Genomic DNA, 26,978 nt, shown 5'->3' with positions numbered 1-26,978 from the left:
GCGGCTATCTGATTTTCAACATACATTTATTTATGCAACGATTATTATTACGCTGAGCTAATAGTATAGTCTTAAAAATTATGGGAATAGATTCTGAACTCTGTTCATTCAACGCTTTGCGAAGCTGAGTGCTCCGAAATATGGGCATACAGCCGTCCAGATCGGATCCATTTCTGTAGCCCCATTCACCAGGCACTCATTGGCGCAGTTTACTAGAACTTCTTCCTGTTTGTACAGAAGTCGCGTTAGCTTCAACAAAATATTGACAGTTTGACTGAATCTTTATTTTAACTGACACGATACCTTAAAACAGTAATCGCAGGTAAAGAGACAGCTATCGACTGCGTCCAATGGCAGTGCACTTGCATGATCCAGCAGGATCGCTGCAAAGAGTACCAAGAGTATCTGAAAGCCTTGAAAAAACAGATAAATTTCATATAGAACTTGAAGTATCAGAAGAATACGACTGTTTTGAACAGTATCCAAATTTTTCGTAGATATTTAAATTAATTTATTTAATCTTGCAGAAGTTAGATGCTTGGCTTGTGTACTCGAAGATAGTATTAGCAGATCGACAGCAATAGTTACCCATGTTTAAAGTGGATTCTCTTCACTGCAGGGTTTGGGATGTACCAGTGAAATGATGACGGACTAATGGACATCTATCAAGGAGCGGAGTTTATATACTGCGGTTATAAACCTAACGTAAACTTTGTGGGAAATTAATATCTGCGGTCATGAGTTAGTGGCAAAAATCAATAGTCATTCGGCCTTGAACAATGATAAGCTATCCTACCATCTGTCGCTGCATCAAGTGAGACGACAGGATTAGAAACACGAATTTGAAAGTGCTAATCGAGCTTCATTAACGCATTATTTCAGAAACGTTTCTCATCCCCTAAGCTGACCAAATCCTAGATCATTCGCTTAATCCAGGAACTTAGGAATCGTTCGAAGTTTTGCTTCTTGGTTTGCGCAGGTTGTAGTAGGTAAGTATACATCACAATATGAAGTTTTCATGATTTACAGCATTTAATAACGCTCTATTATATCGTCCTGGTAAACAAACTTCTAGATACATGGCTTGTCAATGTTTACTGCGCGTCGTTCTCGCTGCTTTTTGTTTCGAAACATCGTGCTGAGTTTTTTTCTTCTCACTGTGTTTAGATGATCAAGAAAGTCGGCTGAAAAATTAGATATTGGTTCAATTTGTACACGCTCAATCATAACTCTGTATTCGTATACATGCAAGTCGTAAAAAAAACAAACAAGAAGATTAATCTCGTTCGTGGGAGTAGAAAAGAGTAAACGATTGAGTAAAAATCGATCACTCGTGAATCATTTTGCATTCCGCGGTAACGATTGATCGATTTTTCTAAACGCACAACGTTACTGACAGTTGCAGTGGATAGTGATTGCTTGGTCGGTAAAGTCGACTGCAGTCCCAGGCCTGAACAGGTAGGAAACGTAGGGAACAGGTGGCCGCGGCTCGCGGCCGAAGGGCGGGAGATTAATGAAAAAAAAAAGGAGAGAAAGAGAGAGCAAGAACGAAATTGTCTGGCAGTGAGACTGAGGGAGACAGCGTAATTTATCAAATCAACAAGCGGGAGGAAGACGACAGACTGCTGCTGTCCGCATGCCGACGGGGGGGGGAGATTGTCGGTTGAAAACAGTATCGAGGCGACGTTCGGGTACGGCAGGACGTATACCTGCCACCTTCTCACAGCCGCGGTTTGTTTCACGCGTGCCTAGGTGTAGGTGTAATAACCGGTAACAAGTTTCTTTTTTTTTTCACCATTTTTCCTGTTTCTTTTCGTTTCTTCCTTGCCTATTTTTTCGTTGCGAGCGAATAGGTTCTGGGTGTACGTACATCGGCTTCACAGTCTCGTCGTCGCTGCGAGGAGAGCCGGTCCCCACCTTCGTTATCGGCCACTCGAGAGTCTTCGAATGGTACTTTAATTTTTTTTTTTTTTTTTTTATCGTTTGCCTTTTCGCTTGCAATAGATACGATGGTCGCGGTGGTGAGAAGTACTTGACGTTGCGAGTGCGACTTCGTATTGTTTAAAGTGCGGATGGAAGGACCCTCGTTGTTGTTGTGCGGTGCTTCCTCAGCTTATAACGAGTTTCAAAAACTTGTACAACCACTCGATCGTACCTAAAGGAAGAACAAGAAACACGTCATGACATCCGAACGTTTTCACAAGTAAGTTTTGTATTTTCGTATAACTTGCACATTACAGTATGTACATTGTACATACATAAAAATTAGTATTTCCTTTATTACAGTAACTGTAGTATAGTTTGTCTCGCGTTACGGGTAGTTCTTTTGCAAAATTTTCGAGTTTTAGTCTTCGCAGCATTTGTTCTTTTTTTTTTTTTTTTCTACCGCGCTTTGTTTATCGCCCTTTTTTCAGTTACGCGGATCTGCCCTGTTCTTCTTTGTTTATCGAATATCTATGCTACATGTGTAACAAAGGGGGTGATAGTCCACCGTCGGCTCGATTAAAACTTGTGTAACGTGTTTCTGACTCTTGAATTTCGAACGCACAAATATCAGGGTACAATGTCTATTACTCGTACAGCTATTATTATAATATGAATTTTTTGCTGCTCAGATGCCGAGATGGATGATAAATATACGCGCAGCGTAGAATATAACGATTTTAAGATCGCTATGCATAGGTATGTGACATATGTATACAGACGACACGTACATCGGATGCGTATGAAGCGGGATTACAATCAATCGTTTTATCCGATTGTCGTCGACTCTTATCGTCGAGATAAAAACGCCACTTTAAATGTTCCAATTTTTGTTTGTCCTTTATCGCTGGTTATAACTGATATTAATTTAAATCGTACGAAAACATGCCGTGAATAATGATGAATTACAATGTCGAATAATTTCAAAGCTCATAACCCTATATCATGTGTTATATCGGCTATTTTAGGCCTCGACTATAGTAATACGATAGTATATTGCGCGAACCCGTTGGCGCGAATTAACGATTGCGTAGCTCGCTAATTATTTAATTCTTCTCATCAAACCAGGACCTTATACCTACTCGCAAGGTACACGCGTCATGCATGCAGGTACAAATGTTTAATATAACTACGAAAACCTTACACGCATAAAATTTGACTTGAGCTTCATGCGTGTAAAATGCGTACGTAACGCGCAGGGTCTGAGTACCTACGCCCGCATTCCGTGGGGGGAAGAAGATCTTATCACAATCCCGCGGATTCGTTGTCTAGAAAGCAGAATGTAACCATTGCACCTTGTTACACGTAAACCATACTATGTATGTGCGGCCGTAATCGCGTGCCAAACTGTCAACTGCGCAGATTGTACATTTATGTATCTGTACCTTACATTACCTAGGAGAGTTTCCGAGCGAAACAATTCTGCAGCTTGAAATTGTCGAAACAATTTACGGCCCATTTAATTCGACATCTTTCTCTTCGAATTCTGCAGCGTAATTTCATGTGATTAATGGTCGTTATTATTCTCGTTAGGGCGGCTCGGGACGGAGCTTTGGAAATCCTGAAGGAGGCGACAAGGAGGGACTGCAATGCCCGAGACGAGGGCGGGATGACTCCGACTCTCTGGGCGGCTTTCGAGGGAAATATCGACGCCCTGCGCCTCCTCGCTGCCAGAGGGTAATACTATCGTCTGCAATAAAATAAAATACTCCGCAAGCCATCTATACGATATTTAAACTTCCAAATTGCTCATAGATGTATCGGGTTGCACGCGATAAACGCTGAAGCGTACAGAAAATAATACCGAGGCGACCGTAGACGACCGTCATTAATAGCATTATAATGTCTATTTGTTTCAATGATTTTTACGCTGCTTTATTTTCATATCTCCCTCCACCCTCGTCCGCTCTTTGTGATTGCCTTCACGCACGCGTACCTACCTGCCTCTGCGGGTTCGATTGTTTTTTGTCGCAGGCGAACCGCGCAACTTCCTGCCACTCTTATGTATACGAAATTACCAACGCGGGGCGCAGGATACACGATAAAACCTGTGTTATTGTTCATAGATTCATAGATTAAATAGAAACGCGATATGTACCCATGCCCGTATTAGGAATAAACATATTTCGGAAATTTGTACACGCGGCTTATCCGTCCGTGGTGAACAAATTAACTTGTACGCAAATTTATCGCGATCAATTTAACAGCGAAATGATATCTCCTAATTGAGGTGATTATAAAGTTTTCGTGTTTTTTCTCGTGGTACATGATTTTTAATAGCTAAACGTCACAGATAACTGCAGTTCGCTGTACGATATACATACGCTTTACATCAGCATCGTCGATTGCGATATCATGGTATAAATGTACCTGCGGTATATTACGAACGTACGCGGATATATGTTTATTATACCTCGACGAATTTCGCAATTTTTTCGAATGTCGCGAAGGCACTGTGTAATCTATCTTTTAATTATGCTTTCAACTCTTATGATGTACGGTGGAAGCCTGCCAGTTTATCTGATTCAGCGTATTCCGCTTTCGTCAATATTAATCGTATTTTTTATTTATGATATTATATTGAACTTGCTGATATCACCAATTTTAATGTTTGTAGAATGTGCTTCGATTGCAGATTATATTGATTCATTATCATCATTGTTGGGAAATACCTAGTGACGATAAATATATATATATATATATATGTAAATATACACGTAGCTCGCATGATGTGCATAGAAATTGTAATTTTTTGACAATAATAATCATGGTGATTAACGTTTTTGGTAGATAGATGAAAATCGTATGGTATAGCGTAGGTAATGCATTTACCGGATGTGTCAGAATAATCGCAAAGAAATTACGCAAACGGTGCACGTAACTTCAGTTTTTTTTTCCTTTTTTTTTACCACTACTTTTTCTCTAGTACAGCCGATGAAACGAGCTCAGCTTATCAAAAACAAATGAGTCGCTCGAGCTTTGTGCAGATAAGCAACTTCGATACGCGGAAATCACGACATTCATATAATACCTGATAGACTACGTTATACGACATCGCCATGTTATATTTACCTTCATATTCAGACTTGATGCTGCAGTGTCGAAAAATGTTTTTGCTTTCGTCTATTTTGCAATAATTTTGAGATGCATGTTTAGAGAATGATGAACTATAATTTCTATGTTGTTCAGAGGAGATCCGGACAAGGCGGACTACTTCGGCAATACGGCGCTTCATTTGGCTGCAGCTCGGGGACACCGTTTCTGCGTTAATTTCCTGGTGAAATTCGGCAGCAACATATGGGCCTTGGACATTGACAGGCATTCGGCGCGCGAGCTAGCAGCGATAAACGGGCGCGATGATATCCTGCAATTTCTCGACTTGGCGCAGACCGAGCAGGAGCTAAACAATCGTAAGAAGACGAAAATGCTGAAAGAAAAGGCCGAGAAGGAGGCCGAGAAACGCCTCAAGGAATACGCCAAGCGGCAAAAGGTGGCCGAGATCAGAGCTGAGAAGGAGCAGAAAAAATTACTCAAAGACAAGACCAGGATGATGGACGTCGAGGCTTCGGATGTAGCCATTCTGCCCCACAGACCGAGCATACTCACCTTTAAGGGTAGGGTCAGACCCTCGCCGACTTTCAGCGACATCGTCAGCGGCGGTACGAAGCGGCAGGGTGGAGCCGTCGGGCGCAAAGTCCAGGCCCGCAAGGCCGCCGACGATTTCAAAGTTGGAGAGGTCAGGACTGTAAAGTAACACAGGTCTGCAAAAAACTATATTTTTCAGCTGCATGGGATGTTTTTGGTAAATATCATCTTTCCGAGTGTGCTGAATTCAAAAATTACTTCTATTTCCCTCCATCACGTACAGTATTCTTGCAAAATACAAACTGTTTGCATAAAAACAAGCATTACAGTAATGAAAAGACCACCATTTTATTACACCGAACTAAACAATATTTCTTATAAAATCAAACACACAATTTCTTTATGAAATGTAATTAACATTCCGTATTCATTCTTTTCGCTTATGAATCCTTTTCTTCCTCTCTTTGATACAACTCAGAACATGTTTCCGCTTTTCCATTTCTTGTTTCCCTGTTTGTATTTATTCTTGAGTCTCACTCTGATACATCTTAACTGCAAGTAAGAAATGCTTTTGCATAGGATTTTTAGAATCGAGAAAAGGATACCAGATTTCGAATTAAACAGAGGTTTTACCCTAAATGAAACTACAAACACGAGTTGAAAAAAAAACCTGACGTGATGCAACTTTTTGAGTATTTTTCCCGGTTTCAGTGAGTGAGAATCTATCAGAAACAGCATCTATCAGAAATCTAGCAAACAGCTATCTATCAGAAAAAACCTGTGCAGATTTTTGGTTGCAGACCTGTGTAATCGCTATACGGTGCAGGGTAATCTGGAAATTTTTTTTTGTACTTATACCTTCTCGAAATCCTTTCAGATTGAGATGGACGGAAAACGCTCCGTCCGCAGCTTGACCGGCCTCAGAAGGGACTCCGAAGTAATGTACGTCGGCACCTACGAGACCCACAGTCAGCAGATGGGGAAACGTGGCAAGATATCAGACGTCTGGGGAACCCTATCCAGGGCCAGAAGCACTCCGGACCTGCTCGGCGATCGAGACAGACCCGAGGATGATCCGGATTACGATTACAACGCTGTCGACGACGTCAACGTCGGTGACACCGTCTTGCTTCAACAACCCGCGAGCATCTTCAACAGACCGGGGTTCGGCTCGGTTGCTTTTAGAAGACCGGTTGGTTTCAGTTTCAGTTGAATTTATTGAGTCTTCATCTTTGTCGAATTTCCTTATTTTCGGGATTGAATTCTCAACATCCTGCTATTTTCAGGTGACCACGACCCTTGACGCAATACCTATCGGAGCTTCGGATCCGATGGAAAGTCGAAATGTACATACCACAGGTTACGAGTCTATCAACGGCTCCTCGAACGGTCACAATAACGAAGAAGTCAGCATTGGCAGTGCTGGAAGTCTAGCACGTAGACAGAGCATGTGGGACGACGATTTAATCTCTGGTGAGTCGTTGGTGACAGCATAAAATTTCATTAGAGAAATTTTGATTTGAAACAAAATTATTTGTCTATTGCATTCTTTCGAAGCTGTCATTTGGTAACCTTGAAAAATGGCACTTTACTTGAACGGCGTAGGTAGATTGTTGTCATGTTTCTTTGGAATGACTGAAGTCTGATCATTTTCAGAAGAGGACGACGCGGATGAGGGGAACGAGGAGTGGACGCCGCTACAGCGGTTTTTAGTCGCTAATAATTTATCGTCGATTCACCCAGTTTTGGAGGCCGAACAGATTGACCTGGAAGCTTTGATGCTGTTGACTGACGCGGACGTACTTGCTTTGAAATTACCGCTGGGACCACGTCGAAAATTGATCAACGCAATAGCTATACGAAGACGCGCGCTTGAGAACCCGTCGGATGTTATAGAAGATAGTAGACTGTGACAGTGGATGGTTTTAAATTATTATTATTATTATTTGCCTGCTTCCATCGCCTGTTGAAACAAACATGAAATATGCGTTATTCAATAAAACTAAATATGTTTGTGCCAACGTGTTGGCCAATTTCTAACAGTAACGATTTGTGCTATCGAATTTTCATACCTGTGCAAAGTCAGGATTTTTCTAAGTCACATGCACTGTCTTAACAATTGGATTGAACGAATCACTTGTATTATATATGAAAGTTGAGTTAGATATTAACTTACGCGTATTATTTTATATCGAAATACCGAAACGGTATTGTATTATAATTTTAGGAGATGATAATATAGTTATGTATGCTAATGTTGAATGTGTTAACGTATGTAAAATGATATGGAATAAAATATTTTCACCGAGAGACTCATGTCTTACAAGCGCTTTGTGTCTACATGCCTAAGTTTTGCTTCTATGTTTGGTATCTCTGTTATCGAGCAATGCGGTGAGGATTTTAAAGTGAAACTGATCCTCGCACTAGGAAAACATCTGTTCTAAGAAGGTCTCTTACAAAATGAAATTGATTGATTGATTGCGTGTCGATGCTGAATGGTTCAATACTTGCATGGTTGCCTAAGAGAGCGTGCAAATAATTGCTTTGATGATTGTCATTGCTTATGAACGTTACTTTGGAGAAATTTCAGCGTGAAACTGCTCCTAGTATCACGAGAACATATGAGCTGAAGCGATGGCGGTAAAATTAATACCGATTCATTCATTAGTTGTGATGTCGATGTTGTGTGTCTAAAGGCATGCCTGCTTGCTTGAGAGGGCATGAGATCTCAAATTTTCGCGCCACTTCCTATTAGAATTAAGAAAATCGGAGAAATTTCAGCAAAAATTACTCCTGGTATCAGGAGCGCAGTAAAACCGAGGAGCTCCTCTAAAAACAGGGGCACATCGACTGACTGCATGTGATGTCGACGCTGTGTAACTGAAGGCATGCCTACTTGATTGGAAGGGCATGTGTTCGCTAATTTTCGCGCCACTTCCTCTTAGAACTAAGAAAATCGGAGAAATTTCAGCGAAAATGACTCCTGGTATCAGGAGCACAGGAGAACCAAGGAGCTCTTCTAAAAACAGGGACACATTGATTGATTGATTGACTGCATGTGATGTCGACGCTGTATGACTGAAGGCATGCCTGCTTGATTGATAGGGCATGTGTTCGCTAATTTCCGCGCCATTTCCTCTTGGAACTAAGCAAATCGGAGGAATTTCAGCGGAAATTACTCCTGGTATCAGGAGCAAAGGAGAACCGAGGAGCTCTTCTAAACACAGGGACACATTGATTGACTGCATTTGATGTCGACGCTGTGTAACTGAAGGCATGCCTACTTGATTGGAAGGGCATGTGTTCGCTAATTTCCGCGCCACTTCCTCTTAGAACTAAGAAAATCGGAGAAATTTCAGCGAAATGACTCCTGGTATCAGGAGCACAGGACAACCGAGGAGCTCTTCTAAAAACAGGCACACATTGATTGATTGATTGATTGCATGTGACGTCGACGCTGTGTGACTGAAGGCATGCCTGCTTGATTGAGAGGGCATGTGATCTCTAATTTTCCTGCCATTTTCTGTTAGACCTAAGAGAATCGGAGAAATTTCGTCGAAAATGACTCCTGGTATCAGGAGCACATGAGAACCGAGGAGCTCTTCTAAACACAGGGACACATTGATTGATTGATTGACTGCATGTGATGTCGACGCTGTATGATTGAAGGCATGCATGCTCCGAGTATCAGGAGCGCAGAAAAACCGAGGAGCTCTTCTAAACACAGGGACACAATGATTGACTGCATGTGATGTCGACGCTGTGTGACTGAGGGCATGCCTGCTTGATTGAGAGTGCATGTGATCGCTGATTTTCCCGCCATTTTCTGTTAGACCTAAGAGAATCGGAGAAATTTCGTCGAAAATGACTCCTGGTATCAGGAGCACATGAGAACCGAGGAGCTCTTCTAAACACAGGGACACAATGATTGACTGCATGTGATGTCGACGCTGTGTGACTGAGGGCATGCCTGCTTGATTGAGAGTGCATGTGATCGCTGATTTTCCCGCCATTTTCTGTTAGACCTAAGAGAATCGGAGAAATTTCGTCGAAAATGACTCCTGGTATCAGGAGCACATGAGAACCGAGGAGCTCTTCTAAACACAGGGACACATTGATTGATTGATTGACTGCATGTGATGTCGACGCTGTATGATTGAAGGCATGCATGCTCCGAGTATCAGGAGCGCAGAAAAACCGAGGAGCTCTTCTAAACACAGGGACACATTGATTGACTGCATGTGATGTCGACGCTGTGTGACTGAGGGCATGCCTGCTTGATTGAGAGTGCATGTGATCGCTAATTTTCCCGCCATTTTCTGTTAGACCTAAGAGAATCGGAGAAATTTCAGCGAAAATGACTCCTGGTATCAGGAGCACATGAGAACCGAGGAGCTCTTCTAAAAACAGGGACACATTGACTGATTGATTGACTGCATGTGATGTCGACGCTGTATGATTGAAGGCATGCATGCTTGATTGAGAGTGCGTGTGATCGCTAATTTTCCCGCCATTTTCTGTTAGACCTAAGAGAATCGGAGAAATTTCAGCGAAAATGACTCCTGGTATCAGGAGCACATGAGAACCGAGGAGCTCTTCTAAAAACAGGGACACATTGATTGATTGATTGACTGCATGTGATGTCGACGCTGTGTGTATAAATTAAGGCATGCCTGCTTACTTGAGAAGGCATGTGATCGTTTGCTTACATGCTACTGCCACTTAAAACTATGCAAATCGAAAAAATTACCACGAAAAATTACTTCCGGTATCACCAGAACATCTGAGCCAAGGAGCTAGATCAAAGACACGCCTTATTCCTGAAAGCCAGTGTCCCATACGTATAAACGTGGTTGCCTATGATTAGGCGCTACCACTTAGTTAAGCAACTCGGAGAAATTGCAGCGAAAAAATACTCCTGGTATTAGGAGAACATCTCAGCCGAGGAGCTTGATCAAAGGCACGCCTTATTCCTGAAAGCCCGTGTCGCATAAGTATAAGCGTGGTTGCCTATGATTAGGCGCTACCACTTAGCTAAGCAACTCGGAGAAATTGCAGCGAAAAATTACTCCTGGTATCAGGAGAACATCTGAGCCGAGGAGCTTGATCAAAGGCACGCCTTATTCCTGAAAGCCCGTGTCGCATAAGTATAAGCGTGGTTGCCTATGATTAGGCGCAAAGGCACGCCTTATGCTTGATAGCCCGTGTCGCATACGTATAAACGTGGTTACCTATAATTAGGCGCTACCACTTGGAATAAGCAACTCGGAGAAATTGCAGCGAAAAATTACTCCTGGTATTAGGAGAACATCTGAGCCGAGGAGCTTGATCGAAGGCACGCCTTATGCCTGGTGGGCGTATCGCGTACATGTAAGTTTGGTTGCCTATAATTAGGCGCTGCCATTTAGACTTGTAGTTTTCTGGTAATCAGGAGAGGCGTGCAGAAGGGGTTAGAAAGTAATAAGTCATTATTCACACGTAAACTTATTGGTTTATTTGGAAGGGTTTGCACATCATTTTTTGACGCATACTTCATCATGCAACGTATTATAATATTCTACGTTTCTGTTTTGGTATTGGAAAATTAGTCAAATCAAATCACAGACTGGCAGCCTCGAGCTCATCAGCTTCATACCATGTCCGCAGCCATACGTTGTTGTTTCCAATTTGCCTTGATTTAGGAACTCGTGTATCCACTGCCCGAGATAAAGATCCAATGATTGGGTCAAGTATATCACTACTACTACTACTAAACTAAAATATCGCTCAGAGTCCACGTCCACATGTAAAAGTAATTTCTGTCCTTGTCTCATACTCATTTAATTGTGACAGATCATTTAGTTGCCATATACAGATCTCTTATTTCTATGGGAGAAGTCCCCCATTCAGTACCACATTCGACTCAACGCGGCCTGCCTTCGCCTGACCTCTTTACAATGAAACACCTGTTGACTACATCGCTCGTGTTTATTGGGATATTGTGCAGTTATACAGTACTTTCAATAATTCCAAACACTAACACTGATGTGGACAGAACAGCACGCGTAGCGGTGGTAAACTAAAAATAATGTCCAAGTTTGTTGACTGAATAGCTGAATGAAATATAAAGCTAATATACCTGTACTGAAATTCAATATTATCACTTAAAATGAATTTACTATGCCACAGGTAACTGGAAGCAATAAAGGAGTGGGTTTTGCAACTGTAAAAGGGTTGTGTCAACGGTTCAATGGGACTGTTTATCTGACCGCCAGAAGTGTGGTGCGAGGGCAAGCTTCTGTTGAAGAGCTGAGGAAAATTGGCTTACAGCCAAGATTTCATCAACTTGACATTACAGATGACTCGAGTGTCAATGCGTTCAAAACTTATCTTAATGACACACACGGAGGTCTGGATATCCTTGTCAACAATGCCGGTATTTCCTTTAAGGTATAGTTTTGTTACAGATTACATCGGAATTCAAACTACCTTCAGTCCTCAATAATAACAAATTTGAAAACAAATTTTTGCAGGAAAATGCCACCGAACTGTTTTCGGTCCAAGCATCTGAAACTGTGCGAGTTAACTATTTCAGTTTATTAAAAGTTTCTAAGGCTCTATTCCCACTGCTGAGACCCCACGCCAGAGTTGTTCATGTATCCAGTGCATTCGGACGTCTACCTTTAATACCAGGCAGTCAAATCAGGGCTCGATTCTCTAACTCTGAGCTTACGGTGGAAGGACTGAACCAGATTATGAGAGATTTCATAGAGTGCGTTATAAGCAATGAATTGAATAGCAGTCTCATTTGAATCGGAATTTGGCATTAATTCCAATTTCTTTACAGAGCCACAAAAACGAATAATTATCAAGATTCAGGATGGCCAGACAAACCATACGTGGTAAGCAAAGTTGGTGTTTCTGCTTTGACTGGGATTCAACAAAAAGCATTAGACACAGATGCCAGAGAAGACCTCGTAGTTAACGCGGTTCACCCAGGATATGTGAATACCGACATGACCGACCACCTGGGTGTTTTCACTCCCGAAAGGGGATCTCAATCTTCGCTTTATGCTGCACTGTTACCAGAAAACACTGACATTAAAGGAAAATACATCTGGCACGATAACACTCTTGTTGATTGGGCTAATGGTCCCAAACCAGCTGCTTGATCAAACGAATTTTATATTTTTATACATAGAAGTCGTTTGCTCTCTATGAAAGTTTTCCACTTTTTTGAAATAATAAATATACATATACCTTGTGATGCCTTGTAATCTCAATTATCCTTTGAGAAACACTCGAGGTATTACACAACTGACATTACATAATCTCTTATCTACCCGTATTCCTGGCATAAACATCACATAGCTTACTATGTAAACGCTCTTTGATGAGATATAAAACATATTACAGCATTTCACAATAAAACTCGTTGTCTTCTTCATAACCATAGAATATTAACTACTGCAATGAGAAAGTCGTTATAGATCTTATGCATTTCATTCATGCTTTCTTCTTCCCAACATTATACAATACTTGTACGTTACATATTCTACTTATTCAATTCAGATTGCAATATTCGTGTGAAAAATAATGCGTCCTAAATGATACCCTTACCATAACTATAGCAAGTCTTGCAACCACGATAAGAGTGAATACGAAAACGGACTAGATTAGCTTTAGCTTAATTCATACTTTATCACGCGTCTCTATCAGTTGAAAGCTGCTCAGGTAGAAATAATTTTCAGAATAAGTAATAACTACTCGTTTATTACTTCAGATGATATAGACAAAATCAATATGCCATCTTCATCCTGTCAATTTAATTTTCAAGCACTGATTAACATACAGTACTAATGTGCTGAACATTAGTCAGCAAACATTTGGATTTCTATCAGAATTGTCTACAGTAACACTGGAGAGAATAACAATGGTCGTCTAGTACGGACCGGGCAAGGGATCATTAATCCAATCAACGATAATATTATTGTGCCAGACGTATTTTCCCTTGATATTCGTATTCTTCGTTAGGAATGCCAGGTATAAGGGAGCTCGTGCACCTCTTTCGGGAGTTAAATGTGCTCTGTGGCTCGTCATGTCCGTCTCGACAAGACCAGGATGTACAGAATTTACAGCGATGTCTTTTCTGGCATCTTCGTCAAACGCCCTTTGTTGAATGCGAGTCAAAGCGGACACAGCCACCTTGCTAGCTGAGTAAACATTGTTGGCCCATCCCAATTCTCTGTGAGTGTTAGTCTGCGCTGCGCTGTAAATGAAATTGGAATGGGGTTGACCTCTGATTTGAATATACGAATTCATCGATGCAACAGTCGCAACTCACTTGATGAGATCCCTCATGATTTGGCTTAGGTCATCCTCAGTGAGCGTCAGACTTGCAAGTCGAGCCTTCAACTCGTCTCCCTGTATTCGCGACAAGTGTCCAGCGCTGCTGCTGAGATTAACAACTCTAGCATGGTCTCTCAGTAGTGGAAACAGTGCCTTGCAAACTCTCACCAAGCCGAAGTAATTCACTTTTATGGTCTCTGATGCTTGGTAAGAAAACGGGTCAAGCGAATTGTGCTGTAAATAGATAATAACTCAATTAGTATCAAGCTTCAAGTAATCTCTTTATGTGATTAGATACCTCGGCAGTAGAATGCGCTTTGGTCTTACGATTCAGAGCTGCTGGCATTAGTAAGCAAGATAAGCATGTATGAGAGATAATATGGCTAACTATTAAAAGAACTAAAACTAAAATTCATGAACTGAAAATTGACAGGAGAATTCAAGATCTGATGAAAAGTACATAGTATCAACCTTGAAGGCGATTGCAGCATTGTTAACGAGTACATCGAGTCCTCCATGAATGTCGCTGATATACTGTTTGAACGTGTCGACACTTGAGTCGTCAGTGACGTCAAGTTGATGGAATCTTGGTTGAAGACCAAGTTTTTTGAGCTCTTCAACTGCAGCTTGACCTTTAGCCTCGTTCCTTGCAGTCAGATAAACTATCCCATCAAATTGCTCGCACAGACCTTTTACAATTGCAAAACCAATCCCTTTGTTCCCGCCAGTTACCTGAATATGCATAAATAAGACAAGATCCAGGATATACGTATGATTAATATAAGGAGTCAGGACTCCAAATTAATAACTTACCACAGCTACGCGCGACATCATGTCACTATTAGCTAATAATCGCAAATTTTTACTTGTTACAAGATGAGAACTGATGTGTAGAAGCTATCTGAAACCACTGACAAGATTCTCTGAGATTACACATAGCGAATTTACGAAGTGATTCATAAAATTGTCAGACTAAATCCACTATCAGTATTTAGAGATAATTGAGGAACTGGGCGACTATTTCTGTGCTGTTTATTCCCTACTTTCACCATTTGAGTTAAAAACAATACAACTGTAATACATTTCGCAAAGAAACAGAAAATTACACCCTATTGATTAAATATGCAGTGTACTTGACGTTCCCGTATAAAGTTTGATGAGTATTCGAAAGTTTGTGGTATATAAACATAAGAAAAAATTAGTAACAATATTAAAATGGAAAATAAAGAAACCTTTATCCATATGAAGTGTAACAATGAAAAATCAACGTGTAATTAGATATAGGGTCATTTATTCGTAACTGAACGCAAGACTCGAGTGAGAGACAGAGAAGCTTATGCGAATGCCAGGTGGAACAACTGTGTCAGTCGCACTCGAATTCAGTAATGATTGAATGACCCTGTAGATCTGTTTATTACTATCAGATTTAAGGCACTGATCAACAAATGATATGAATTTGCCTGCCAGACGGTTGCTACCGAGAACTATGGAATGTGCAGACGGATATTCTGATCGGACATTCTCATCTTTACAAGCCAAGTCCACAAGAAGAGAACATAAAAAAGAGCAAAGGTCGTTTAATAAGGAGTGGGCAGGGGATCGTTGACCCAGTCGATGATGGTGTTGTCGTGCCAGATATATTTTCCCTTGATGTCGGTATTCTTTGGTAAGAGAGCCAGGTAGATTGGAGCTTGTGCACCCCTCTGAGGTGTCAAGGTTCCCTTGTGGCTTGTCATGTCAGTGTCAACGTATCCAGGGTGCACAGCGTTGACGACGAGATCTTCTCTGGCATCTTTGTCGAATTGTTTTTGTTGAATACGACTCAGAGCAGAAACGGCTACTTTACTAGCCGAATAGGCACTGTTGGCCCATCCTGATTCCTGGTGGGAATTGGTCTTTGCTGCTCTGGAAATGAAGTATCCCTGACAGTTAGACTTCCTTTCCAAATATACTAGCGCACTAATCAATTGGCTAACTCACTCAATAAATTCTCTCATAATCTGGTCTAGCTCATCCTGGGTGAGGTCAGGGTTTGCAAATCGAGCCTTCAATTCAGCTCCCGGTATTCTGGACAGGTGTCCAGCACTGCTGGAAAGATTGACAACTCTGGCGTGGGGTTTGAGCAGCGGAAATAGAGCCTCACAAACTCTCACCAAACTGAAGTAGTTTACTTTTACGGTCTCGGATGCTTGAATGGAAAACGGATCAGTTGCATCATTCTGTAAACATGTAAAGACAAAATCAGCATCGAGTGAATAGTACCATTGTTACGATATAGGGTATCTGAACAAGAATACCAGCACTAATTTGATGTTCCAGAGCTGTTGAAATTTGTGATTAAAGCAATAATAATAATTTGCCAAGGATCACAGAGCTTGTGTAAGTACGTCTAATATCTATACCACGATAATTAGATTTCAAGAAATATAAATCGAGGTGAGAATTTAAAATCAATTTAAAGGTTACGCGATATTGACCTTGAAAGCGATAGCAGCATTGTTAACGAGTACATCGAGGCCTCCATAAGTGTCGCTGAGGTACTTTTTGAAAGTATTGACACTCGAGTCATCGGTGACATCGAGTTGATGGAATTTCGGCTTGAGACCCTCTTTTTTCAGGTGCTCAACTGCAGCAAGTCCTCTAGTCTCATCCCTTGCGGTAAGGTAAACGACGCCATCAAACTTTTGACAAAGTCCTTTCGCAATGGCAAAACCAATCCCCTTGTTCCCTCCGGTTACCTGTAAACGAGTAGAAACGTATGTAGATGATATGTAATGCACGTTATTCAGCTAGATTGGCGAAGAGTCAATTTCTAGGTTATTAACTCACCACCGCTACACGAGACATCGTATAAAAGCTTGGTAATAATGCTAAACTTTCACTTGCGGTGAGCTTAAAGGCTGCTTAGCACAAATTACTAAATATGCGGCCTATTGAATGACAGATTATTAATTGAACGAGAGCGACAATTCGCGGTAATTTATAGCGGTAAGTGGGTCTAAGGTGAGGTTGGAAAAACCGATGAGCCGCTAATCTATGACCTTGAAAACCATCATTATATGACAACATATACTCACATTAATTCAAGAACCATCCTTGGCTTATCGTTAGCTGATATACCGGGTGATTATTTCGCAACCTCGGTAGTAGGCGTGGCCTAGTTAAAGCAACAGCTCGGATTTTCATCAAATCAGAGAATATGAATCGAGTAGCGGGGCTTCAAACTGGCTAACCCGCACCCGGTTAGAGCTTTTTAAAAAATCATCCTCTAAACAGACACGAATATAACACAGCAAGTCTCGCTCAAAAAACAGTAGATTATTAGAATTTCAGAGAAGCGTTGGAAAGATGTCGCGCATTGCGGTGGTAAGTGAAAAAAAAAAAAACTCTACTCTTGTTAAGGAAACAATGAAATGGCAGATAATAGAATGAATATAAAATAAGAATTTCTATCTACCTACGTGGACCGCTGGCTGGTTGTTTTCTTTTTTGATACGTTCAACAGGTAACTGGAGCTAACAAAGGTATTGGGTATGCAATCGTCAAGGGTCTATGCCGTGAGTTTGATGGGGTTGTTTACCTGACATCAAGGAACGAGGAGCGAGGACAAGCCGCTGTTAATAAACTGAAGAAGGATGGTTTCAACCCAAAATTTCATCAGCTAGACATCACGGACGATTCCAGTGTTGAAAGATTTAGAGAATATTTGAAAGAAACCCATGGAGGACTCGACGTTCTTGTAAACAACGGCGGCATATCATTCATGGTACAAAAATACTTGAAATTTCTGTTGGAAAAACAAAATCAAATCACTAGTTATCAATGTTGCACTACATAGAGAAAAAATTTTTAAATTCGCATTGACATCTTTCATTTATTTGTTCAATTACAGACACAGGCATAAAATTTTGTTATCTACTTCTTGATTGCACCATCTTGGAACGAGTTGTGGCGGTGTATAGAACAAAATGTTAGCCGGCTTATCTAATCACAGCCCAACAACGTGTCATCTGATCTTTTGAACTTACCTCCTAGGGCTCTGATTCTAACATAAAACTACTGTGATCTGAATTTCCGAGTAGAGGAAATTATTGGATACTTACTCACGAGATTACTTTTTTTTACCATGATTTGATAGTTTGATGCCCCAGAAACGTTTCCGCAACGAGTAGCCGAGACACTCAGAGTCAACTACTTCGGCCTCCTGAGAATTTGCAAGGCTCTATTTCCACTCCTAAGGCCACACTCCAGGGTTGTTCAGGTGTCCAGCAGTGTTGGGCACTTGTGTAAAATACAGGGAGCTGAGTTGAAGGCTCGGCTTGCTAGTCGCGAACTCACAGAGGAGGAGCTCACACAAATGATGAGGAATTTTGTCGAGTAGGTCGAATCGTCTGAAAACAAAAGTGCGGATTGAACAAAGAAATTAGTACAAGTCTTTTATTTCCAGCGCAGCAGCAATGAATACTCACAAGGAGGCTGGATGGCCGAATAGTTCATACACGGTGAGCAAAGTCGGCGTTTCTGCGCTGAGTCGCATTCAGCAAAGGGCGTTCGATAAGGATCCTCGTGAAGACATTGTTGTGAATGCGGTTCATCCGGGATCCGTGATCACCGACATGTCTGGCAAGTTGGGAACTATGACACCCGAAAGAGGTGCCCAGGCCCCGCTGTACCTGGCTCTGTTACCAAAGTATACGGAGATCAAGGGAGAATACGTTTGGCATGACAATACTGTCATGGATTGGGTAAACGGCGAAGTAAAAACCTTCAGGCCCGATTCGCCTAATTTATACTGATCTTGAACATGAGGATAGAAAAACATCACCCACAGAATTTGAGCGGTGCTGAAAACTTCATAATTGTTTTATAAAATGGAACAAAACAAAATACAGTTATGCTACATTGAAAGATGTTTCTTTGTTCTTTTATCTCACATTGCGGTTCCCTCAAAATTGAAAAAGAGGAAAAAAATTAAACATCAATTAACATCAATTAACATCAAAGCATTCAAGAGAAATATATAGAGAATACAGATATTATTTCATTTCATACATTTATTATATTAATTATTATTATTGTAACTATTATTATTTTGTGTTTTTACAGTACCTATGCACGAAATACATAACAATAATAATGATAATAATAATAGTAATAATAATGATGATGATGATGATTATTGCTCGCCATTCAAATACGGTTTTTTTTAATATATATAATATGCAAATCACCCGCTTCACCCATAGACTAAAATATTATATAACAAACAATGAAAACGTAGGTAACTACCAATAAATACTTAGGAGCGTACAAATTGGTAATACTATCGTATAGCTTCAACATCTTCCTTCGTTTCAATGAACACCCTCTTATTGGTAACGTTTGTGATATTTGACTTAAGTTACAAGGTATGTTGTGCTACGTTATGTTTTATGTATGAGTATGCACGTGAATAGAATGAGAAGATGAGCAGAGACAAGAATCAACAAAGAATGAGAAAACAAAAATGATGAAAAAATAATAATACGCATTTTTAAACATCAGCTTAAAACCGTATCTGATTGGCGGCCGGATTTTCATCCAATAATAATGATAACAATAATGTATACCTTATTTACGCAGTTATATTATAATATATATCAATATCGATTTATCTAGTTTCATTCATTTTGTCAATTACATTAATCAAAATAAAAGTGTAATATAATATAATGATATATAACATAGAATTATTAATGTATATATATACATACATACATACATAGTGTGTATATATATGTATATATACGTATATATATGTATATATACGTATATATATGCATATATACACACACACTATGTATGTATGTATGTACGTATATATATACACACACGCACACACACACATATTTATATATAATTAATAAACACTTCGATATTAATGCATATTATGGCAACTTAAAAAATATGACTGATGCAAATCGGAGACATTTTCATTTGGATATAAATTTTTTACTCTCCATATAGTGTAGGATTCAATATTTCACCTTCCGTTTTTTCAATTTACCAGCCGAAATAGGCAGGCAAAACTTTTCCGCCTACTACGATACTTATATTATTTTTTTTTTCTCCATATACTTTGTTTCTATAACTATATGACACATGACAGATCTTGAGATTCCTAATGTTGCTACTAGCACTACCACTACCACTACCACTACCACTACTATTATTATTATTGTTATTATTATTGTTATTATTATTATCATTATCATCATTATTATTATTACAATAGCTATTATTGATATTATTATTAAAAGTATGTATACTGATCACATACAATAATTTATTGGCATGCTCACATTGCTGTGCGGAACGAGCCTGTGCATCCGATCAGACCAGCTGGAATCGAGCAGAGATAGTAGATTAATTATTAGCGCAACTTGTTCTATTTCAGTGATAGAACATACCAGGTATCTGAATCCAGTCAAGGATTAAATCTTGTTCTAGTACTGGTAAGTTAATCACCGCTGCCGATAATATAATGATTGCCTGTATTAAATAAAACCTTCTACAAGTAAAAATCGGAACACAACACAAAGTATTAAAACATTTTTCACGATATTTAAACATAGTTAAGTACATGTGCGATTCAGCTGACTCTGGTCAAGCGGAAGAGACATATTATTTAAGACGAAAGCATTAGAGAAGACAAAATAATCCGAACTAAAGAGCAAACATTTATAATCTAAAAACGTTGATAATTGTAATTATTACACTCTCTTCCGACAACGTTTACTGTGTTTTTATCCCCATATACTAACATTAGTTTTTTATTCATTTTCATTTCATGCATATATTATTATCATCATGTATATTTATAAGCATGTTGTGTGGAAACGAATAGCGACAATTAATTGTAAGTGTCATATCCGAATGAAAATGTCTACAGAAAAGTAGGAATTCCTAATTCCCCCGGTTCATGAATGTGATACGTACATCATTATATATCATGGTACCTAATACGATAATATGGATTTGTATTCTATATATGACAGTATGGTATATAGTAACGTATAACAGCAGGTATGGGTTGCTTTGTTTTTGCTTTTTTTTTTTTTTTGTCTTTTTCTTCTAAATATAATCGTGTGTCTGAGCAAATGAGCATGCGTGAATGTGATGTTATAAGTGTTTTTCTATTGCGTTATGTTTTTGCGCATGTTCTTAATACTTTAACAACTTTCCTTTGTGATTATGTTATATCAATATATATATGTATATATAAATAATATATATTATAAAAAAAAAGGAGAAAAAAAACCCTGGAAAGTTTTGTTATACTTTTTAGTGTTTTCCTTCTTATTTCTCTTAGTAATATACATTAATTTATTATAATATTTATATATAGATGTATATATATAGTTTTTAATTTGCTTTCTTTCACTTAACATAAATAATGAATATAATATGAATAATAGGAAGCGGTTCGTCCATTTATTATAAATCTATTCATATGTGTCGGTCTCTTTTCGTTTAGTTTAGTTCTTTTCATTCCATTTATTTGAACGCTCGAAATATGTTAAAAATATTCATATCCGTGTGCATTATTCTGAAGGAGTAAATTAAAAAATTTTATGCATCGTTGAAAACGATTGGCGATCTTGACAGCTGTTTTCGTGATAATTACAGACCTTTTGAACGAAGAAATATGTTTTGAAATATGATTATACGTCGCAATACGATGAGTACTGACTACGATTTTCTTGGTTAATTTTTTATTTATTTTTTTTTCAAATTTATTTTCTTTTTCATCCTTCATTCTGCCAGATTCTGATTTATACAACCATCAAATAGGGAATACAACAAACAGTCAGCTAGTTGAAAAGCAAGTTCTTTTAAACGACAAATCATGACGTCTCAATATTTTAAGCCCGTAACAACAAACTGTTTATAATCTCAACTGTAATTGGCAGTGAGTTATTCTTTTAAATTTGTTTCTCTTTCTTGCGAGTTTTTGTTTAATTTTTTTTATTCATTTTTTTTGGTAATTTTTATTTTAATTTTTTTTGCAACTTTTAAACATTCATTGTATCCATTTATTCCTTCATAACATGTTTTTTTTTCCTGTTGCTTTTTAGATTGTCACCGTGAAGAACGCGGGCTTTGCGCGCCTCTGTACATGTGTACATACTTTATTCTTATTAACACTAAGAGATAGTTAGAGAGATAGAAAAAGAGTTTAAGGAAGGTAAATGCATGGGAAAAAAGGAAAAAAAAGAAGCGACGGTAAATTATGTTGTCATTATCGTAACAATCAGAGAATATAAATAAATAAATAAATAAATAAAAGGCCAATTAACAGACGTAAGTTTTTTTTTTTTTTTTTTATGCAGGGCGGATTTTTGTCGATAATTTAGCGTACGTTGATTTCATAATTAGGCTTGAAAAGTTTGAAAAAAATTATTTGGCGACGATTAGGAAGGACAGAAGATGAAGCGGTGAACTCGCCCGTTCGTAACACAATATCACAACTTTACAATGGCACGATAATATATCTTTCTTATTTTCTCTTAGTTTTTGTAGTAATAATAATACACAAACATAAGTGCGTGTGATTAAAAATTAATAAATATATATATTTGTTTCGATAATATATACTTATTCCACCAGCAGAATATATGTACCTATGTTATTCCTTTGCACTTCTTCTATCCTCTTCCACGACATCAATTTAGTTTAATAATAGTTTTAATAATAGTGCTGTATAGATAGTACAGTATAGTTTAGATATACACGGGTGTTTAATATTAAGGTGGACAGAGTTTGTGTGAAAATTCGCATTATCGCTTATATTATAATATTTACGATGGTAAGGTATTGTGCGACATGAGCATTATCAATTATAGTTCAGTTTAAAAAGTGATGAAGCTCGTTTTAATACGCTGTGTAAAGCCTGTGCCCGAATCAGTTTCGTAGGATTTAAGTATAGTTGTAGTAAATTGAGACGAATGAAAACGAGAGACACGACAAGAAGGAAGAGTAAGAACCAAACGATTGAAGAACAAATAAAAATATTTGGACATTAAAAAAGACTTGAGCATTGACTTGAACATTAAAACTTTGGCTACTTATTGTTTTGTTGAAACTCTCAATTCTTTCTGTATAATATTTTTTCCCTCTGCTGTGCTTTGTTTTCTCTCTTGATCCCTTGTTTCTCTTCACGCAAAAAAACGCCCCATTATTTTCATAATTCCAAATATCACGCACCCTCCGATCAATCCTAGAGAGATTGAGAGACGGAGAGAGGGAGAGAAGAAAGAGAAAATAAGAATATAACAACATAGAAATTTATTCACTGTGGCTTGCTTTAATTTTTTCCCCCTGAATTTGTAGCTTCCGTTTTGAAAATAAATTTCTTAAATATACATTTCTCATAAGTGTTTCATAATTAAGACTATCGTTTTGTTAGGACGCGCGCGTGTTATGTAGAGGAAAATTTATGCTGAGATAAAAAAACATGGAAACGTGTATTCCAAGTTGAGATTCGTGAAAACGATTTAATACTAATACTCGAACGTTATATACCATGTGTACAATATAACCGTGCTTTGTATTTTCTTTCCTGTTTACACTGTCAACTTTTCACACAAGCGAACTGAATAATCAAAGTTAGGCAGATCTAATGTCTACTAGCATTACAGAGCCAATGAATATTATACAACGGGGTACCGATCAGACGATCGATTGATCATACGAAATAATACAAGTAATAAACACAATAGGGATGAAAAATAAAATGAAAAAACGAAAAAAAAAGTAATGGAAACCTAAAACTAACTCGAGAAAAGAGCGAGAGAGAAAGTGAGAGAGGTCCCAATGGGTACGATATAAATAACTAGATAAAAATAATAAATTAAGTATTATAGTATTGTTGAGTTAAAATGACGAATGATACTCTGTCATTATCCGAAAGAGTACGTACATGTACATGTATATACACCGATAATAGCGATTTTGACAAGAATATATCAGGATCATGTAGCGGTTGAAAATCGGTGCTGAACAAAGCCGGTGGTAGATTATTCAATTTTTTTTTGTTGCTACTTTTCTTCGTTTTTTTTTATTTATTTATTTTTTTTGATTAAAGTTTACTCTGGTTTAGACGTTTTTAGAGTCATGCTAAGTGTGATTATACGTCTATAATGTATCTATACGTATGTAGTCGATCAATTAATTAATTAAGTTTGTCGCATACATGTTTTCCTATATTTTGTGCCGATGGTTGCGTGTTTTGTTGTTGTTGTTGTTGTGTGTTGTGGTGTTATTGGAAGAAGAAGAATAAGAATAATCGTCGTCGACATCAAGATGTTCATCGAACGTCAGAGATGTTAGTTTTGCTTCCAAATATCTTGATCAATTGGTCTTCATAGTCCTCGATATTTCGTTTCATCAATTCCATGCAGGGGCCGAGGAGACGTTCAAAAGCCTCGACGTCCAGAACTGAACAAGTGCGAGAACAGTCAGTCAATTGACAATAAATTGGATGAGAAATAATGATGCGGTAAAGGTGAAAACACAGTAGAAGAGAACAGACTTGAAAAATCGAAATCAGCTTACGATACTTACATGCCAGCTTAACGTTGCCGACCGCGTAAGCTGACGCCGCTCGTGGCTTGTGCGTGACCAGGGCTAACTCACCTAGGTAGCCACCGGCAGGTACGCGGTTGATCTGAAACCAGATTTCGATTATCGTACAGGGAGGAAAAAGGATCAGTAGGTTTTACTCTAATATTTCGCAAACTTGTCATCGTATAACGTTTATAGATTGAATCGGACATTTTCTCACAGTGAGAAGCCAAATTCTGACGTGAATGCCAGGAAGATTTATACGAAAGAACCAAAACGTGTCACACATTTTTGCCAAATATTATAGTAAAATCTGCTCTTTGCTTCGCTTCACGTAATCGAATCGAATTATGCAGAGATATAAAAAAGTAGACTTGTCGTACACTTGGATTTACATGTTTAGACACACATTGATGACAAATATTTGGATTTCACTTACAATGCGGGCAAAATTACGGACGTGTTATACACATTTATTCCGAAAGAATATCAGACAATTGTTTTGTGATATAGCTAGGGAAGACTTCGAAGCGTGGTTCAATCTTACGCCTTTTTGATAGTTATTCGTATTCTACGGATGAACAGCGGATAATTTTACTATAAAATATCAAAAGGGTAGGGAGAGTCGATTTGATCTACTTGTCACGAAATATCAATCATGTGCAAGGATTCTTCCACATATTAAACAGGTATATTCAACAATATGCGAGAGTATCTATACGACAACAGGGGTTCTCCTCATACCTCGATTACATTTGTGGGAATGCCCTGTTTCCCATCCAGTGACAATATAAAAATAATTATTAAGTGAGTCAAGGAGAAATGAATGTACACTAATTTACTGCACCAAGAAATATAGCAAGATTATCACATTGTTTTGTGTAAACAACTAATGTTTGTTCCATGGGATAAGCTTGACAAAGTCAACGCTTTCCTTGCATAGTTTGAAAAAGCTTAGAATTAACCATAAGAAAGAAAGAATAGAAGCAAAGAATCAGACTCTAAGCGATAAACAGATGAGTAAACATCGTTGTCGGCGATGAGGTAAGAAAAACTGTACAAAGAAGATGAAGAAAGAAAGATAGAGACACTCACAAGAGTAAACAAAAGTATAATAGCTTTGCCAAGCATAGTATATAAATAGTTTAACGCCTCATTAGTTTTAGTGTGATAATGTCAAGCGTAAATATCTATATGTAGACGTGTGTATCACTTTCTTGAGTAAACTGAAAATACATATAAATATATACGTAAATAAATATGTACTGTTATAAGAAAGCAAAGAGAGAAAAGATTTAAACTGTTGTAAAGTTTACTTCTTACCTCAACTTCTCTACCGTTATCACCGAGAATAGTAATTTTGACCACGCCGTCCTCAACGAAATACATTCCATCAGCGATGTCGCCTTGCTTTATTATAAGCTCGCCATCGACAAAGTGTTTTGGCGCCAGAGCATCGGCCAGGTTCATGCGTTCATAATTCTACAGATTTTTAATTGGTGAAAAGAATTAGGATTGAGTATGCTCGACACGTTCATTGAATTTTCAATAAAGTTAAATTGATCGAATACAAACCTCGAGCGACTTGAGCATGGGAACTTTATTGATCAGATCCTCGTACATCTTGCGTTTCTTGTACGCAGACTTTAGCAGGATTCGTCGGAAGGTCTGCCTGTCCATCGCCCACAGGGTACCAGGAGTGATGGCCTTGATCGTCGCCGCCCTTGGCATGTTGTAGAGCAGTGCCAATTCGCCGAAGGCACCGCTGTTGTCATAGGTGTGTATCAGGACATCAGCACCTGACGGATCCTTGACGTAAACCTCAAATTTACCCCTGCGGGGAGAAAAAAACAGGGGCAATAATTAATTTGTTAGAATTTGTGAGACCACCAACTATCGGTAAATACAATCCTGGTGTCAATATTTTGATGATTCTCATCTCAAAAGTGTTCTTCGAAATCGATTCGATCCCTTGGGGATTGTTTATTGAAAAATACATGTCATGTATGAATACAACATGTGTTTACTCACTTTTCGATGACATAGAAATTATCGCCGTCGTCCCCTTGCCGTATTATATAATCACCGGCTTCGACCGTTTTCTCAAACATCGCGTCCAGCACGTCGGCCATTTGTTCCTGAAAATGTTCAAATTATTATTAACAATAGTTGACCATGTTCCGTTTGTTTCTTTATTCTAATTTAAATACATGTCGTTTCCAATCAGTCGAGTGACGGATGTAACAAGGTAAGAGGATAACAAGTGTTGAAGTGGAAAGAGGCGGCCGAGGATGCGCGAGAATATTGCTGACGTAAGGTAGCCTCGACATCGTAAGGGGATACCAAGGCATAGCCGGAGCTTTTCGCAATCCTTAGGGGTGAGTGAATTAACAAGCGAGAAGAACCAGGCTGGTAGAAATTCTGGTCATTTAAGAGGGATTTTACCAAGCTTCTAAACATATTCCAGCTACTTCGCC

General features: G+C 38.8%; 6 protein-coding genes and 1 long non-coding RNA gene across 16 annotated transcripts in view; 4 read left to right on the top strand and 3 right to left on the bottom strand.

Annotated features, from left to right (window-relative positions):
- The first annotated feature begins 629 nt into the window (after positions 1–629).
- LOC124186715 (Usher syndrome type-1G protein homolog) lies at positions 630–7,874 on the top strand. Of its 6 annotated transcripts, none has more exons than XM_046578640.1 (8): positions 677–814; positions 883–989; positions 2,005–2,203; positions 3,517–3,660; positions 5,173–5,719; positions 6,446–6,760; positions 6,855–7,041; positions 7,225–7,874. In XM_046578640.1, exons 3-8 carry the CDS (start codon positions 2,181–2,183, stop codon positions 7,479–7,481), a joined length of 1,473 nt encoding a protein of 490 aa, XP_046434596.1. In that variant the 5' UTR covers positions 677–814; positions 883–989; positions 2,005–2,180; the 3' UTR covers positions 7,482–7,874. The 6 variants fall into 6 exon arrangements, with proteins under 6 accessions (XP_046434595.1, XP_046434596.1, XP_046434594.1 ...); XM_046578638.1 differs by having other exon boundaries at positions 1,400–2,203; XM_046578639.1 differs by having other exon boundaries at positions 630–741; positions 883–2,203.
- Positions 7,875–10,882: 3,008 nt separating this feature from the next.
- LOC124186722 (carbonyl reductase [NADPH] 3-like) lies at positions 10,883–13,126 on the top strand. Of its 4 annotated transcripts, none has more exons than XM_046578656.1 (5): positions 10,883–10,938; positions 11,446–11,621; positions 11,737–11,997; positions 12,081–12,319; positions 12,395–13,126. In XM_046578656.1, exons 2-5 carry the CDS (start codon positions 11,505–11,507, stop codon positions 12,717–12,719), a joined length of 942 nt encoding a protein of 313 aa, XP_046434612.1. In that variant the 5' UTR covers positions 10,883–10,938; positions 11,446–11,504; the 3' UTR covers positions 12,720–13,126. The 4 variants fall into 4 exon arrangements, with proteins under 4 accessions (XP_046434612.1, XP_046434611.1, XP_046434609.1 ...); XM_046578655.1 differs by lacking the exon at positions 10,883–10,938 and adding an exon at positions 10,990–11,025; XM_046578657.1 differs by lacking the exon at positions 10,883–10,938 and adding an exon at positions 11,058–11,072.
- Positions 13,127–13,300: 174 nt separating this feature from the next.
- On the bottom strand, positions 13,301–14,848 carry LOC124186725 (carbonyl reductase [NADPH] 3-like). The gene is made up of 4 exons (XM_046578660.1): positions 14,710–14,848; positions 14,368–14,628; positions 13,892–14,130; positions 13,301–13,816 (listed from the first exon to the last, which is right to left on the bottom strand). The coding sequence occupies exons 1-4, from the start codon at positions 14,728–14,730 to the stop codon at positions 13,489–13,491; spliced, it is 849 nt and encodes a 282-aa protein (XP_046434616.1). The 5' UTR covers positions 14,731–14,848; the 3' UTR covers positions 13,301–13,488.
- Positions 14,120–15,446, top strand: LOC124186738. Its single transcript, XR_006871715.1, has 2 exons — positions 14,120–14,244; positions 14,330–15,446. It is a non-coding gene; the product is annotated as an uncharacterized LOC124186738 (long non-coding RNA).
- LOC124186726 (carbonyl reductase [NADPH] 3-like) lies at positions 14,912–16,928 on the bottom strand. Its single transcript, XM_046578661.1, has 4 exons — positions 16,726–16,928; positions 16,374–16,634; positions 15,877–16,115; positions 14,912–15,801 (listed from the first exon to the last, which is right to left on the bottom strand). The coding sequence occupies exons 1-4, from the start codon at positions 16,741–16,743 to the stop codon at positions 15,474–15,476; spliced, it is 846 nt and encodes a 281-aa protein (XP_046434617.1). The 5' UTR covers positions 16,744–16,928; the 3' UTR covers positions 14,912–15,473.
- A 126-nt stretch (positions 16,929–17,054) lies between these two features.
- LOC124186724 (carbonyl reductase [NADPH] 1-like) lies at positions 17,055–19,403 on the top strand. Its single transcript, XM_046578659.1, has 4 exons — positions 17,055–17,262; positions 17,402–17,662; positions 18,035–18,273; positions 18,344–19,403. Exons 1-4 carry the CDS (start codon positions 17,245–17,247, stop codon positions 18,690–18,692), a joined length of 867 nt encoding a protein of 288 aa, XP_046434615.1. The 5' UTR covers positions 17,055–17,244; the 3' UTR covers positions 18,693–19,403.
- Positions 19,404–20,116: 713 nt separating this feature from the next.
- Positions 20,117–26,978, bottom strand: part of LOC124186719 (cAMP-dependent protein kinase type II regulatory subunit) — a 29,679-nt gene continuing 22,817 nt past the window's right edge. For both annotated transcript variants that reach the window (XM_046578650.1, XM_046578651.1), the window contains 5 exons: positions 26,533–26,639; positions 26,077–26,335; positions 25,825–25,983; positions 24,502–24,604; positions 20,117–24,375 (listed from right to left, as the gene is read on the bottom strand). In XM_046578650.1, coding sequence (XP_046434606.1) covers positions 24,245–24,375; positions 24,502–24,604; positions 25,825–25,983; positions 26,077–26,335; positions 26,533–26,639 — 759 coding nt within the window. In that variant the 3' untranslated portion in view covers positions 20,117–24,244. The remainder of the gene's footprint in view (positions 24,376–24,501; positions 24,605–25,824; positions 25,984–26,076; positions 26,336–26,532; positions 26,640–26,978) is intronic.

This window comes from Neodiprion fabricii, chromosome 7 (genome assembly GCF_021155785.1).
Source record: "Neodiprion fabricii isolate iyNeoFabr1 chromosome 7, iyNeoFabr1.1, whole genome shotgun sequence".
NCBI lineage: Eukaryota > Metazoa > Arthropoda > Insecta > Hymenoptera > Diprionidae > Neodiprion > Neodiprion fabricii.
The sequence above is the reverse complement of the archived record's forward strand: the minus strand, read 5'-3'. Positions and strand labels throughout refer to the sequence as shown.

Bases quoted from the DNA above. Each gene is read 5' to 3' on its own strand.
- LOC124186715 (XM_046578639.1), top strand. From the start codon at position 2,181: ATGACATCCGAACGTTTTCACAA. The intron at 2,204-3,516 runs GTAAGTTTTGTA...TATTCTCGTTAG, and splicing joins ACATCCGAACGTTTTCACAA to GGCGGCTCGGGACGGAGCTT. The intron at 3,661-5,172 runs GTAATACTATCG...TATGTTGTTCAG, and splicing joins CGCCTCCTCGCTGCCAGAGG to AGGAGATCCGGACAAGGCGG.
- LOC124186722 (XM_046578653.1), top strand. From the start codon at position 11,436: ATGGGAGAAGTCCCCCATTCAGTACCACATTCGACTCAACGCGGCCTG. The intron at 11,622-11,736 runs GTAAACTAAAAA...ACTATGCCACAG, and splicing joins GAACAGCACGCGTAGCGGTG to GTAACTGGAAGCAATAAAGG. The intron at 11,998-12,080 runs GTATAGTTTTGT...AAATTTTTGCAG, and splicing joins ATGCCGGTATTTCCTTTAAG to GAAAATGCCACCGAACTGTT.
- LOC124186725 (XM_046578660.1), bottom strand. From the start codon at position 14,730: ATGATGTCGCGCGTAGCTGTG. The intron at 14,131-14,367 runs GTTGATACTATG...ATCTATTTACAG, and splicing joins ATGCTGCAATCGCCTTCAAG to CACAATTCGCTTGACCCGTT. The intron at 13,817-13,891 runs GTGAGTTGCGAC...TTTCATTTACAG, and splicing joins ATCATGAGGGATCTCATCAA to CGCAGCGCAGACTAACACTC.
- LOC124186726 (XM_046578661.1), bottom strand. The intron at 16,116-16,373 runs GTCAATATCGCG...ACATGTTTACAG, and splicing joins ATGCTGCTATCGCTTTCAAG to AATGATGCAACTGATCCGTT. The intron at 15,802-15,876 runs GTGAGTTAGCCA...CTTCATTTCCAG, and splicing joins ATTATGAGAGAATTTATTGA to AGCAGCAAAGACCAATTCCC.
- LOC124186724 (XM_046578659.1), top strand. The intron at 17,663-18,034 runs GTACAAAAATAC...ATGATTTGATAG, and splicing joins ACGGCGGCATATCATTCATG to TTTGATGCCCCAGAAACGTT. The intron at 18,274-18,343 runs GTAGGTCGAATC...TTTTATTTCCAG, and splicing joins ATGATGAGGAATTTTGTCGA to CGCAGCAGCAATGAATACTC.